The sequence below is a fragment of the Ursus americanus genome, chromosome 19 (assembly GCF_024610735.1).
Source record: "Ursus americanus isolate L20-20 chromosome 19, mUrsAme1.1.p, whole genome shotgun sequence".
Taxonomy (NCBI): domain Eukaryota; kingdom Metazoa; phylum Chordata; class Mammalia; order Carnivora; family Ursidae; genus Ursus; species Ursus americanus.
Genome location: NC_142145.1, coordinates 53,543,846 through 53,559,640, shown reverse-complemented (window position 1 = coordinate 53,559,640; position 15,795 = coordinate 53,543,846). Strand labels below are relative to the sequence as shown.

At 35.9% G+C, this 15,795-nt stretch overlaps 1 protein-coding gene across 3 annotated transcripts in view; it reads left to right on the top strand.

Moving 5' to 3' along the window:
- L3MBTL4 (L3MBTL histone methyl-lysine binding protein 4) overlaps positions 1-15,795 on the top strand; it is a 416,563-nt gene that overhangs the window by 68,071 nt on the left and 332,697 nt on the right. For all 3 annotated transcript variants that reach the window (XM_087869962.1, XM_087869961.1, XM_045781801.2), the window contains exons 2-3: positions 10,103-10,183; positions 10,571-10,673. In XM_087869962.1, the coding sequence (XP_087726088.1) occupies positions 10,602-10,673 (72 nt within the window). In that variant the 5' untranslated portion in view covers positions 10,103-10,183; positions 10,571-10,601. The remainder of the gene's footprint in view (positions 1-10,102; positions 10,184-10,570; positions 10,674-15,795) is intronic.

Below are 15,795 nucleotides of genomic sequence, written 5' to 3'. Positions count from 1 at the left end.
TATTTAACCCACCCCCCACGCTCTGGTAATCATTAATTTGTTCTCTATACTTGAGACTCTGGTTTTCGGTTTGCCACCCTCACTCCTTTTCCCCTCCTTTGTTCATTTGTTTTGTTTTTTTAATTCCATGTATGAGTGAGCTCATATAATCATCTTTCTCTGATTGACTTATTTTGCTTGGCATAATACCCTCTAGTTCCATTCATGTCATTACAAATAGAAAAAATTCATTTTTTGGATGGCTGAGTAGTATTCTACTATGTTCTATGTTCTCCTCTAGGATTTTGATGGATTCCTGTCTCCCAGTTAGGTAGTAGTATATATATATATCACATCACATCTTTATCCATTCATCTGCTGATGGACATCTGGACTCTTTCCATAGTTTGGCTATTGTGGACATTGCTGCTATAAACACTGGGGTGCAGGTGCCCCTATGGATCACTACATTTGCATCTTTGGGATAAGGCCCTACTAGTGCAATTGCTGGGTGTTAGGGTAGCTCTATTTTCAACTTTTTGAGGGACCTCCATACTGTTTTCCAGAGTGGCTGCACCAGGTTGCATTCCCACCAACAGCATAAGAGGGTTCCCCTTTCTCTGCATCCTCGTCCTTTCCTGAGTCGTTAATTTTAGGCATTCTGACTGGTGTGAGGTGGTATCTCAGTGTGGTTTTGATCTGTATTTTCCTGATGCTGAGTGATGTCTGTTGGCCATTTGTATGTCTTCATCGGAGAAATGTCTGTTCATGTCTTCTGCCCATTTCTTAACTGGATTTTTTGTTTTTTGGGTGTTGAATTTGATAAGTTTTTATAGATTTTGGGTACTAGCCCTTTATCTAATATGTCACTTATGAATATCTTCTCCCATTCAATAGGTTGCCTTTTAGTTTGTTGATTGTTTCCCTTTCTGTGCAAAATCTTTTTATCCTGATGAAGTCCCAGTGGTTCATTTTTGCTGTTGTTTTCCTTGCCTCTGGAGATGTGTCTAGCAAGAAGTTGCTGCAGCCGAGGTCACAGAGGTTGCTGCCTATGTTCTCCTCTAGGATTTTGATGGATTCCTGTCTCCCAGTTAGGTCTTTCATCCATTTTGAATTTATTTTTGTACGTATTAAGTTTTGAAACCAGGAAGTGTGAGTCCTTCTTCTTTTTCATGATTGTTTTGGCTCTTCTCTGTTTTTTTGTTTTTGTTTTTGTTTTTGTTTTTGCATTTCCATATGAATTTTAGGATCAATTTATCAATTTCTGCAAAAAAAACCACTTGGGATTTTGAAAGAGTTTGTACTGAATTTGTGTATCAATTTGGAGAATATTGCTATCTTAAAATTAGTAAATCTTCCAATCCATGAATAAGGAATATCTTTCCATTTATTGATTTCTTCATTTATTTCTTTTTATAGTGTTTTATAGTTTTCAGTTTTTAAGTCTTGCACTTCTTTATTAGACTTCAGTTTATTTTGTTTTTTTGATCCTATTATGAATGCAATATTTTAATTTATTCTTGGTTTGTTAATTGCATTTGTATAAGGATGCAACTGATTTGTATATATATATATATATTTTTTTAAGATTTTTTAAAATTTATTTATTTGACACAGAGACAGCCAATGAGAGACACAGCCAGTGAGAGAGAGACAAGCAGGGGGAGTGGGAGAGGAAGAAGCAGGCTTCCAGCAGAGGAGCCTGACGCAGGGCTCAATCCCAGAACGCCGGGATCACACCCTAAGTCGAAGGCAGACGCTTAATGACTGAGCCACCCAGGCGCCCCTGATTTGTATATATTGATCTTGTTTAACTTATGTATTCTAGTAGCTTTTTAGTTGATTGCTTAGGATTTTTTTTACACAGTAGTTCATGTCATTGCAAACAGAGACCTTTTTAATTCTTCCTTTCCCATCTGGGTTCCTTTTATTTCTTTTTGTTGTCTAGTTGCCCTGACTGGAACCTCTAGCATATTGTTAAATAGAAATGCTGAAGAGCAGACATCCTGTCTTGTTCGTGGTCTTGGGAGGAAAGCTTTTGGTCTTTTACCACTGAGTATGATGTCAGGTGTAGGGTTTTGAAAAACACTATCAGCTTTAGGAAATTCCTTCTATTCCTATTTTGATGAATATATATATATATATATATATATATATATATATATATATATATTTTAATCATTGAAGGGTCTAAGTTTTTTCAAAAGCTTTTTCTGTGTTTATTGATATGAGTGTGTGGTTTTTGTTCTTAATTCTCTTAATGTGTTATTATACATTAATTGATTTTCTAATGTTAAACTAACTTTTCATTCCTGGTGCTATGCAGTTTTTTATATGTTGCTGGATTCAGTTTGCTAGTATTTTGTTGAGGATTTTTTAATCAGTATCTATAAGGAATATTGGTATATAGTTTCATTTTCTTGTGTTACCTTTGTCTGTTTTTGGAATTGGGGCAGTACTGGGTCTGTCTCATAATTTGAGTTGGAAGTATTGTTTCATCTTCTCTTTTTTGGAAACAGTTTGTAAGGGATAGGTATTAATTCTTTGGATATTCAGTGTAAATCCTGTGGGCCTAGGCTTTTCTTTTTGGGAAGTCTTAAAATTGCTACCTTTATCCCTTTACTTGTTTCAGATATATTCAGATTTTCTATTTCTTCTTGAGTCATTTTCAGTAATTTGTGTCTTTTTAGAAACTTCATATAAGTTACCTAATTTGTCTACATTCGGTTTTCATAGTACATTTGACCCTTGAACAACATAGCTTTGAACTATGTGGGTCTACTTATACATAGATTTTTCTTGATAAATAGAGTACAGTACTGTAAATATATTTTTTCTTATGATTTTCTTAATAGCATTTTCTTTTCTCTAGTTTATTATAAGAATATAGTATATAATACATATAATGTACAAAACACGTGTTAATCAATGTTTATGTTATTAGTAAGGCTTTGGTCCACAGTAGACTAATAATAATTATGTTTTTGTGGAGTTCAAAGTTATAAGTGGATTTTTGATTGCATGGGGGATCAGTGACCCAAACCTTGTGTTGCTCAAGGGTCAACTGTATTCTCTTATAATCCTTTTGATTTTTGTAAGATCAGTATTGATGAAACCTCTCTCATTCTGGTTTTAGTAATTTGAATATTTTCTTTTTTCTTTGTCTAGCTAAAAAAGTACATCAGGCTTGGTTATCTTGTTGACTATACTTAAAATTGCCAAGGTTTTAAACTTTTTTCATATCTAACTTTACATACTTGTATTACTGTTCATAATTTCTTGTTCATTTTTTAGGACTGTCTTGTCTTCATTTATCTTTTTGAGCATCCTAAACTTAATTATTTAAAAAATATTGTATGGTGACTAACATATCATAATAAAAAAATAGTTTGAAATTAAAAAAATAAAAAATACTTATCAATATTTTCTTTTAAAAATTATTTATTTATTTGAGAGAGAGAGATCAGGAGCAGGGGGGAGGGGCAGAGGGAGAGGAAGAAACAGACTCCCCGCTGAGCAGAGAGCCTGATGCTGTACTCCATCCCAGGACCCTGGGATCATGACCTGAGTTGAAGGCAGATGCTTAACCAACTGAGCCACCCAGGCGCCCCTAATATTTTCTATAATTTAAATTTTATCAGGATGAATTCTTCCCCCCAGTGGCTGATTTTATTGTCTTTCTTAGCATTTGATTTTTTAATTTTTTTTTGAATTTTGATTTGTAGATGCACTTGGAGTGGGACGATTTTGTTTCCTTATTCTATACATGCCTACTTTCTCCTGGCTTTTTAGTGTTTGTGGTTCCCTATGCCTGGCTCCTTGGACAACAGACCCAAGGCTTGCCACTTTGTTTCTGATCTACTGCATGTTTATAGAGATGGGTATTTGCTATATATTTCAATGGTTTGTTCTTTGTTTAGAGCAAAGGAGTGTTTCCTCATCTGTGAAAAAGGAGTGATAATGGTACATATGTCCTTGGATTGTCATAAGTATTAATTGAAAGTCTATATGTAGAGTGGTTATAGCTATGCCAGGCATATATGAGTATTCAGGTAATGTTAGCTATTAATGCAATTAAGAGAGAGCAGGAATTCGTGCAGAAATTGTCAAAATGCACTCAGTTGTAATTGTTTATTAATTTATTCAGACACCAACTACTGTGTATTATTATTGACATTGAATATCAATGGATAGATTTTAGCCTGGTAGCATCTTTGAAATAGTGGAAAATCAGTGCAATAATCAGGTATTTGTATTCGATATTGTGGTGCTAAATTCACTTTAAATTCTGTGCAGCATTCTAGAAGCAGCTGAAATGTTCCTCCAGAGTGCATTTTCTAATCAGTGTTAAACATACTGTCCCTCCTGTGAACGAATTGCCCACTTGTATTTCTTTAATGACATGCATTATATTTCTTGTTAATTTATGTATGTTTCTTGTCCATACAATGACCGTAGGATTTACTGACTAAACTGGAGCATTTGGGGAGTGGAAGGTGGTGCTCTTCATAATTATGCCAGGATGAGTGGCATGAGACAGAACTATCCTGGGTTATCCAGGGCAATAATGCCGCTCTCATTGTCTTCCTTTCTGGAATGTCTTAAGAATCATCCTTATATTCTGCGAAGTACCCATGACAGTCTTGATGGTAACAGGTGGTCAGTAAGTATTTTGTGCAAGAATTACCAAATAACAAGTGAACATAGGCAGGCAGTGCATTATTTTTGTTATTTACAGACTTTTTAAATTTGAAGTATTGAAGTTATTTGTATGTTTTCTAAATAATAATCTAATTTGTCCGTTTAATTAGAAGGTCAGTAACACAAGTGTTTGGCAGTATGCAGTGTGAAAATTCCGCTAACTCTGAAGGGAAATCAAACTGATTCAGAGGATTCATTTGAAAAATTAGTGCGCCATTACTAGATTTTCTACAGAAATACAAATCATTTACATATATTATCTGTCTTGCTTTAATATAAAATACTATTAGGAGAGTCTTTAATTAAAATCACTTGACATCACATCTATTACAGTTAGTGCTTAGATATAGTTGCAAAGCCAATGTGCCCTGGGGAGTAGTGCCACCTACTCACTGCTCTTCATTTCCTCTTGATAGGATTTCACTGATGCATTTTATAGTCCAGGGTTAGTCTTCCTTGGCTCTAAATTTTTTTTTTTTATTTCTTCCGAACTCAGAAAGGAGGAATGTGACTGATGTGACATTTGGGGCATCTTGGGACTGGGCATTGTATTAAGACAATCAGAATAATCCATATATTTTGATACCGTGCCAAGGATATCAGGTTCAATTTATATCCAAAGAAGTATTCTATTTTGTTGGTCAGAATACGTCTTGCGAATTGACATTCGAAGGGATCACATATAAAACCTCTCTGTCTGTCTTTCTGTGTGTCATCCTGTATTCTCTCTGTCATATCATCCATCTCCTTTGTTTTGCCTTTGATGGAATATTATATTTGATTCCTTTTTTGTATGGTAACAAAATTTTATATGGGCTGTTAGGTATCTTTTATATTTTTGTTTTGTTATCTAAAGGGAATCCAGTTGTTACTAAATTACATTTTGAAACTTCTCAGTAGAAAAATTTTAATCTTTTTCCCCCAATGCATAATAATATGAATACAGGCTTTCTTAAACAAAACAGAGTTATTGAGATAATTACTAGGGATTAGCAAGACAGATCACTTTGGTGGCAGGAGAAAAGTCTTAGTAGCCAGATGATTTCAGTTTGACAAGCCATGGGGTGTTATTAGTCGTGAAATGCAAGCTAGCCTTGGCAGTGCTTATGTCTTGTGCAATAATGCTTTGCTAAAGGCTTCAAGTCTAAGCTGTTCATTTGCATAGATGTTCAGAGTATTCCTGGGAGCTAGGCATGATAGATTGTATTTATATCCTACAAAATGAATGTAATGTTATTGAATTTAATAGGTAAGTGCCTATCTTGAGGACATAAATATCAAATGACTGGAAGGAAATGGATATGAGGAAATGTGTTTTGTTTAATTGTTAGTTTGTTTGTTTGTTTTAATACATGAAAGAAAAAGAGAAGGGAGTTGTCCGGTTAGAGAACTGCACTCATGCTAGTCACACAGCACTGTAAAAGAAGTATTGTGTGGCTCGAGAACTGCAACACTAACGTAAGGTGTTTGAGGCTTCTCTGTAGTTCAGAGATGCACTTATGCTGTTCAGGGCCACAAACACATACTGAGCCAGAGGCTCTCTAGACAATAGGAAAATAAGGATCAATAATTCACAATCAGTGCTAAACTGATCTGTAAATGCTAAACTTTTTTTTTTTAATTACATGTCAGTTGTGGTTAAAATTATTCAAAGCGAATTATTGTTCTAGTGGTACTCATATCACGCTAAGGGGAATGTTCTCTAAAATGGTTAACCTGCTTATCAAAAACTCATTCCAGATAAGTTTTCAAAGAATGTCTACTAGTGTTTATTTATTTATTTTTTTTAATTTTTATTTTTTTTTGAAGTATATTTGACATACAATATTATTTTAGTTTTAGGAATATAACGTAGAGATTTGACAATTATATACATAATGAAACGGTCACCACAATAAATGTAGTTACCATCTGTCGCTGTACAACATTATTATATTACTGACTGTATTTCCTATGCTGCACTTTCATCCCTGTGACATATTTGTTTCATATCTGGAAGTTTGTACCACTTAATCGCCTTCACTTGTTTCGCTCATCCTTCTATCTCTCTTCCCTCTGGCAACCACCAGTTTTTTCTCTGTATCTGTGAATTTATTTGTTTGTTTGTTCATTTGTTTTGTTTTTTAGATTCTACATATAAGTGAATCATATACTATTTGTCTTCTTCTATCTGACTTATTTCACTTAGCATAATACCCTCTAGGTCCATCCATGTTGTCATGAATGCCAAGAATCCATTTCTTTAGAAGGTCAAGTAATGTTCCATTGTGTATATTTACATATATATACATACATATATATGTGTATATATATATATATATATATATATATATATATATATATATATATATATATATATCACATCTTCTTTACCCATTTATCTGTTGATGGACACTTAGGTTGCTTCCATATCTTGACTTTTGTGAATAATGCTGCAGTGAACACAGGGGTGCATGTATCCTTTTGAATTAGTGTGGTGTGTGTGTGTGTGGTTTTTTTTTTGGGGGGGGTAAATACCCAGAAGTGGAATTACTGGGTTGTATGGTATCTCTATTTTTAATTTTTTTGAGGAACCTCCATACTGTTTCCCACAGTGGCTGCACCAGTTTGCATTCCCACCAACAGGGCAAGAGGGTTCTCTTTTCTCTATATCCTCCCCAACACTTGTTATTTATTGTTTTTTTTTTTTAAAGTAGGCTCCACACCCTGTATGGAGTCCATCATGGGGCTTGAATTCATGACCCCAAGATCAAGACCTGAGGTGAGATGGAGAGTTGATGCTTAACTGACTGAGTCACCCAGGTGCCCCTTTATTGATTTTTTGGTACTAGCTGTTTTGACAGGTGTAGGTGATATCTCATTGTGGCTTTGATTTGCATTTCTCTGATGACTAGTGATGTTGAGAATCTTTTCATGTCTCTGTTAGCCATCTGTACATCTCCTTTGGGAAACTGTCTATTCAACACTTCTCCCCATTTTTAATTGGATTCTTTGCTTTTGCGGTATTGAGTTGCATGAATTCTTTGTGTGTGTTTTTTAAAAGATTTATTTATTACAGAGAGCAGGGGGGGGCAGAGGGAGAAAGAGAGAGAGAGAATCTCCAGCAGACTCCCCTCTGAGTGTGGAGCCTGATGTGGGGCTTGATTCCATGACCTCCAGATCACGACCAGAGCCAAAACCAAGAGTCCAATGCTTAAGTGACTGAGCTACTCAGGTGCCCTGAATTCTTTGTATATTTTAGATATTAACCCATTATCAGATATATGATTTGAAAATATCTTCTCCCATTCAGTAGGCCACCTTTTTGTTTTGTTGATGGTTTCCTTTGCTGTGCAAAATCTTTTTAGTTTGATGTAGTCCTATTTGTTTATTTTTTATTTTGTTTCCATTGCATGAGGAGACAGATTCACAAAAATAATACCAAGGCTGATGTCTAAGAGATTATTGCCTACATTTCCTTTTAGGAATTTTATAGTTTCAGGTCTTACATTTAGGTCTTTAAACTATTTTGAGTTGATTTTTTGTGTATAGTGCATGAAATTGGTCCATTTTCATTCTTTATTCTTTTGCAGGTAGCTGTTGCACTTTTCCCAATACAATTTATTGAAGAGACTGTCTTTTTACCATTGTATTATATTCTTGCTTCCTTTGTCACACATGAACTGACCTTGTATGTTTGGACTCATTTCTGGGCTCTCTATTCTCTTCTGTTGATCTGTGCATCTGTTTTTGTTCAGTAATGTGCCGTTTTGATTACTACAGCTTTGTAAAATAATTTCAAATCTGGGATTGTGATACCTCCAGCTTTGTTCTTCTTTTTCAAGATTGCTTTAGTTATTCAGGGTCTTTTGTGGTTTTAAATAAATTTTAGGATTATTTGTCCTAATTGTGTGAAAAATACCATCGGCATTTGATAGGGATTGCATTGAATCTGTAAATTACTTTGGGTAGAAAGGACATTTTAACAATATTAGTTTTTCTAATCCATGAACATAGAATGTCTCTATATTTATTTGTTTCATCTTCAGTTTTTTTCATCAGTATCTTATATTTTTTAGAGCACAGGTGTTCCAATTCCTTGGTTAGATATTTTCCAAGGTATTTTATTATTTTTGATGCAGTTGTAAATGGGATTGTTTTTCTAATTTCTTTTTGCTACTTTTTTCATAGTGTATAGAAATTTTGTATCCTGTGACTTTACTGAATTCATTTATTAATTCTAACAGTTTTCTGGTGGAGTCTTTAGGGTTTTCTATATAGTTGTCCCTTGAACAATGTGGGGATTAGTGGCACCAATCCCAGTGTAGTTGGAAATTTGCATATAACTTTCAACCACCCCAAAACCTTAATTACTAAGAGCCTACTGTTGAACAAAAGACTTACTAATAACATAAACAGCCAATTAATTCATGTTGTGTATATTATATGTATTATATGCTGTATTTTTACAATAAAGTAAGCTAGAGAAAAGAAAATGTTATTAAGAAAATTCCATAAGGAGGAGAAAATACCTTTATAGTACTGTACTGTATTTATGTAAGTGAACCTTGTATAGTTCAAACCTGTGTTGTTCGAGGGCCAACTGTATATATAGTATCATGTCATCTGCAGTTAGTGAAAGTTTTACTTCTTCCTCATCAACTTGGATGCCTTTTATTTCTTTTTCTTGTCTGATTGTTGTGGCTAGGACTTAACAATACTATGTTGAATAAGAGTGGTGAGAGTGGACATCCTTGTCTTGTTCCTGATCTTAGAGAAAAAGCTTTCAGCTTTTCACTATTGAGTATGATGTAAGCTGTGGTTTTGTCATATATGGCCTTTATTATGTTGACGAATATTCTCTGTAAACCCAGTTTGTTGAGAGTCTTTATCATGAATGGATGTTGAATTTTGTCAAATGCTTTTCCTGCATCTTTTGAGACGATCACATGATTTTTATTCTTTGTTTTATTAATGTGGTGTGTCATGGTGATTGACTTGCAGTTATTGAACCATTCTTGCATCCCTGGAATAAATCCCACTTAATCATAGTAAATGATCTTTTTGATGTATTGTTGGATTCAGTTTGCTAATATTTTTTTGAAGATTTTTGCATCTGTGTTTATCAGGGATAATGGCCTGTAATTTTCTTTTTTGTGGTACCTTTGTCTGGTTTTGGTATCAGGGTAATACTGACCTCATAGCATGAATTTGGAAGAATTACTTCCTTTTTTATTTTTTTTTTGGATAGTTTGAGAGGGATAGGCATTAACTCTTCTTTACATGCTTAGTAGAATTTACCTGTAAATCATCTCGTCCTAGACTTTGGTTTGTTGGGAGGTTTTTGGTTACTGATTTAATTTTGTTACTAGTCCACTGCTGTTTTTTAACATACTGAAGAATGATCATGGATGTGTAAAATTTTTTATTTTGTCTGTTCCAGATTGCAGTGCTATGCCTTGTATGACAAAAGTCCTCTCACCAAGAATACCTTTGCCTTGACACTTGTGGACAGTCAGACCACGTGAGTACAAAATCTGAATAGGTAGAATTGGTTATGAATGAATCTGAATTGGTTAAATCAGCTAATCAAAAAAGAAAAAAAACAACGCCCCCCAAAGCCCCCCACAAAACAACCAAAAATGTTGTGATAGATAGACCAAAGAAATAGTATCTATTTTATTTGTGACATAAATTCTAGATGAGGTAGAAAACTCATCTCTTTTCCCCATTAACTTATTATTTTAGTGGGGTCTATAAAAGCAACAGTGAAATTTTTATGTCAGCTCATTTTTCAGGGTATTTATGGCAACCAGTTAGAAGAAATTTAATGAAAGCATTTTTGGGGTTTGTTTTTGTTATTCTAAAAGGGCAAAACTCCTGAACTTTTTTATGTGGAACTATTTTGCAGAAAAACACTGCTAAGGAGTGCTAAAGTGGCAATGAAACAGCCCAACAGAAAGAGGAAGCTTAGTATGGATTCCAAAGAGCATTTGAATCAGGACGGATGCTTGGTAAGATGTCAGTTCCGGGGCCCTTCCTTTTAGTTTGTGCTCACTGTGGAAATTCACAATGTAATTGTATAGTTCGTGTAACCACAGCAAAGGTGTTCATTTCAATGACTAGGAGCTGATTGCTTCTGGTTGACTTTTATACACATTTATATAAATGTCATTAAAACCTGGTAACATTTTAAAGGGTAATATTCATTTTAAAGTGAAAGGAGAGCGTTTTTTAAATTTTAAAAACATTTTAATGCATATCCTTTGAACACATTTACATGTACATATATTTTAAATATAGCATATTGCATGCATGTAAATAAAATATTGTACTATGTATATCTCACATGGCATGGTAATTAATACAGTTCTAGCTTATGATATTCTGTGACCAGACAGTGTTGTCCAAGATTTTATGGTGGTATTTACAAACACAGTGCATTGCTATGATAAGATAATTACTTCTGTGAAAAATACTTAACAGGATTTATCTTTCATGATAAATGCTTTGATACTTAAGATTTTATCAAATAAAATCTCTTAAATAATCTCCCTTTCTCTTAATTTCCCACCATATATGTCCTATTATAAAGAGGTATTTCTCCTACTGAAGGGAATTATTTGATGAGTAATCTAAAAAAAAATCTAAAAGATAAAAAGAAAAAATAATTTACCTCCCCCTCCAAAATCAGTTATCTAACAGTCATTTAAGGAGGCACTTTAATTTGATGTGGAGACATAGATTAAAATGTTAAGAGTAGTTATTACTAGATGATTGGATATGGGTGCTTTTTATATTGTCTTTTCTATTCAGATACTTTACCACTAATACGTGTTACTTTTTGAACTAGACATAAAGCTATACATATGTGTGTATAGGAAAATGCCAGGAAGAAAATCCATGAAATAATAGTCCTGGTACATCTTAGTGGGAGTTTTAGAGACCTTCCTCTGCTCCCTCCCTTCCTCCCCACCTCCCTCCCTCCCTCCCTTCCTCCATTCCTTCCTTTTTAAAGATTTATTTATTTGAGAGAGAGCACTCACACATGTGAGTAAGGGTAGGGGGAGAGGGAGAGGGGAGATAATCCTCAAGCAGACTCCCTGCTTATTGTGGAGCCCGATGTAGGGCTCGATCCCATGACCCTGAGATCACAACCTGAGCTGAAATCAAGAGTCAGCCACTTACCTGACTGAGCCACCCAGGTGCCCCAAAGAGACTTTTCTTTTTAACAATGGAGGTAATTGATCATTATCAAGTGAGGGACAGAGATTTCGGACTGGAAGGGGTTGAGTTTGTTCGGGTTCTCTAGAGAAACAGAACCAGTGGGAGTAGTTGACAGTTCTGTCACAATCCCTGTTCGCAGTCTTTGTCCCTACTTGATAATGATGAATTATATGTATATGTGTATATATGTATATGTGTAGAGAAAGATTTATTTTAAGAAGTTGATTCATACAATTGTGGGGGCTGACAAATCTGAACTCTACAGGCCAGGTTGGCAGACTGGAGACCCAGAAAAGGGTTGATGTTGCAGCTTTGAGTCCAGAGGCATTCTGGAGGCAAAATTCCCTCTTCCTTAGAGAGGTCAGTCTTTTTTCTCTTTAGGCCTTCAGCTGATTGGATGAGGCCCATCCACATTATGGAGGGTAATGTACTTTACTCAGAGTCTACTATTTGAATGCTAATCACATCGAAAAAATACCTCACAATGACATCTTGACAGCTAGAGGATGTAATATGCATCTTGCTTCTAGTTACGTATGCTCTTTCCCTCTGGCAACTTTTTGTATTCCTACAAATTTCAAGGTAGTAGAAGTGACCAGGAGACCTCCATAGTGACTATTTTGGTGCTAGTGGGCCATTAAAGCATTCTCATTAGTGACCTCTCATGGGCTCTCACCATGTATTGGTCTGGGTTTTGGGGTCTTCATGTGGGTTGTGGTTATGCATTTACATATTGCAGTTGGGGAAGTGACACAGTGTCATACACTCTTTGGTTTGATGTCAGGTTAGGTATGGTGTGATGAACTCCAGGAATTAAGTAAGACATGCCAAGTGATGGTCTTGTCCACAGTTGGTTTTCAGATGTCAGCTGTAGGTCTGTGTCCTGTCACAGAACTGCTTCCTTTGGATCAGCCTCACCGGGAGGTGAGGTGGTTAATGCGGGATCGAGGTCCAGTTCCCTCTGAGGTCCAGATTGGCTTCATCTCATTTCTATGAGAGTTGATTGCTCTCAGTGTACCCCAGAGAACTTGCTTCTAACGGGTTCCTTGGACCAGATTTAGGAAGACCTGCACCTGTCTCAACTTCTGCAAGGATGCCATTTTTCTCAGCATTTTTGGTTTGTGGTGTCATGCCCTCTGAGGAGACAAGGTTATTTGGTGCTTTCACAGTTGTTCTTGGATAGCGGTTCATCGGCTGTTGTCTCTAGAACAGCAGCATCGGCATCACCTGGGGGTTTGTTTGAAATGCAATTTCTTGGGCTTTACTCCAGACCTACTGGATCAGATGTGCTGGGGGTGGGGCTTAGCAGTCTGTATTTTATAAGGCCTCAGGGTAATTGTGGTACGCTCTCATGTTTGAGAACCACTGTCCAAGGAAAATAGCTAGGCCTGTCTTCCCTTCTATAGTCCTAGAGTTAATCAGTATTGGCTGCTGCATATTTCTTACATTTTTGAGTTTAATATTGTAGACCACCTCTCCTGTCCAAACATATTTGCTGCCTTTTCTCAGTATCGTTTCCTGTCAAGCTGCTGAAATTATTACCGTCCCTTCTCAGCACTTCCGTTATCAGCATGAATTTTCAGCCTTCTCTCTCTTCTGTATTGGCATAAATCCCAGTTTTCTCTTGAAGCCTAACTTGGTTTCTAACTTGATGCCAGTAACTTTACTGTTATTTGCTTTCCATGTTGGGATTTTCCCATTTTTGAACCCCAGAAGTGCTCAACACTTATATAGGTGCTGTTTGAGTGTGGCGCCTAGCAGGGTGGATTTCCAAAATTATCTGTTGAATGATGTTCCTGGTGTCTAATGGCATCTCCAGGCAATCTCTTACTTCTTTGATCATAGTAAGATAATGATATTTCAAAGGGCCACATTACTGATTTGAGTTTTGAGATGTTTGGAACATATAGTTATTTTATTTTATTTTTATTTTTTTAAAGATTTTATTTATTTATTTGACAGAGATAGAGACAGCCAGCGAGAGAGGGAACACAAGCAGGGGGAGTGGGAGAGGAAGAAGCAGGCTCATAGCAGAGGAGCCTGATGTGGGGCTCGATCCCATAACGCCGGGATCACGCCCTGAGCCAAGGCAGACGCCCAACCGCTGTGCCACCCAGGCGCCCCAGGAACATATAGTTATTTTAAAGAATGTTCACATAGGATAATAGAAAAGATGTGCATTTAGAATGAATTCCACATTATACTGTCGGCTAGGAGCTTATTGCCAGTTACAGTGCCCACTTTTATTAGTTAAATTTAATAGTTTAATATAGTAAGCTGCTTTACATCTGTGGCTGTATTCACTGTGAAGAGAAAGGGGTTCAGTCATGCTTGAGTTTGATTACTAAAATCATGTTTGAAATTTGCTTGAAATATCACTAACATTCTTTACTTTCTGTGTTACCCATATGATTTTACAAGTGACAGTTCCAGTCAACTAAGCCAAACAGCATTGCTAGATTAAGCACATTAAACATAAAATTAATGAACAGTTGGGTACATTCTAAACATCTGCTTCTGAGGTAGTAATTTCATATCTTCAATATCTAGTAATTTCCAGATGCTGATAATAATATCTGTCAATGAATGTCTTCTTTCTTCTAAAATGTTCTATGTATTTCTTCATAGAATTTCAAAAGAATTTCAAAAGCATTTCTTTATATTTTTCAATATACAGGTGCATAGTTTTAAAAAATAGTACAAATGTACAAAAATAAGAAGTAAATTTCTTTTTTTTATTATGATATGGTAGTCACCATACAGTACATCATTAGATTTTGATGTCGTGTTCCATGATTCATTGTTTGTGTATAACACCCAGTGCTCCATGCAATAAGTGCTCTCCTTAATACCCTTCACCGGGCTGGCCCATCCCCCCACCCCCCCTCCCCTCTGAAACCCTCAGTTTCCCGGAGTCCATAGTCTCTCATGGTTCCTCTCCCCTTCTGTTTCCCCCCCTTCATTTTTCCCTTCCTTCTCCTAATGATCTCCCTATTATTCTTTATGTTCCACAAATAAGTGAAATCATATGATAATTGTCTTTCTCTGCTTGACTTATTTCACTTAACATAATCTCCTCCAGTTCCATCCATGTTGATGCAAATGTTAGGTACTCATTCTTTCTGATAGCTGAGTAATATTCTATTATATATATGGACCACATCTTCTTAATCCATTCGTCTGTTGAAGGGCATCTTGGCTCCTTCCACAGTTTGGCTATTGTGGACATTGCTGCTATGAATATTGGGGTGCATATGGCCCTTCTCTTCACTACATCTGTATCTTTGGGGTAAATACCCAGTAGTGCAATTGCTGGGTCATAGGGTAGCTCTATTTTTAACTTTTTGAGGAACCTCCATACTGTTTTCCAAAGTGGCTGTACCAACTTGCATTCCCACCAACAGTGTGAGAGGGTTCCCCTTTCTCCACATCCTCTCCAACATTTGTTGTTTCCTGCCCTGCCAATTTTTGCCATTCTAACTGGCGTAAGGTGGTATCTGAAGGTGGTTTGGATTTGGATTTCCCTGATGGCTAATGATTTTGAACATTTTTTTATGTGTCTGTTAGCCATTTGTATGTCTTCATTGGAAAAGTGTTTTTTAATCTTCTGCCCATTTTTTGATTTGATTATTTGTTTCCTAGGTGTTGAGTTTGAGAAGTTCTTTATAGATCTTGGATACTAGTCTTTTATCTGTAGTGTCATTTGCAAATATCTTCTCCCATTCCGTGGGTTGCCTCTTTGTTTTGTTGACTGTTTCCTTTGTTGTGCAGAAGCTTTTTATCTTGATGAAGTCCCAGAAGTTCATTTTTGCTTTTGTTTCCCTTGCCTTTGGAAATGTGTCATGAAATAAGTTGCTGTGGCTGATGTTGAAGAGGTTACTGCCTATGTCCTCCTCTATGATTTTGATG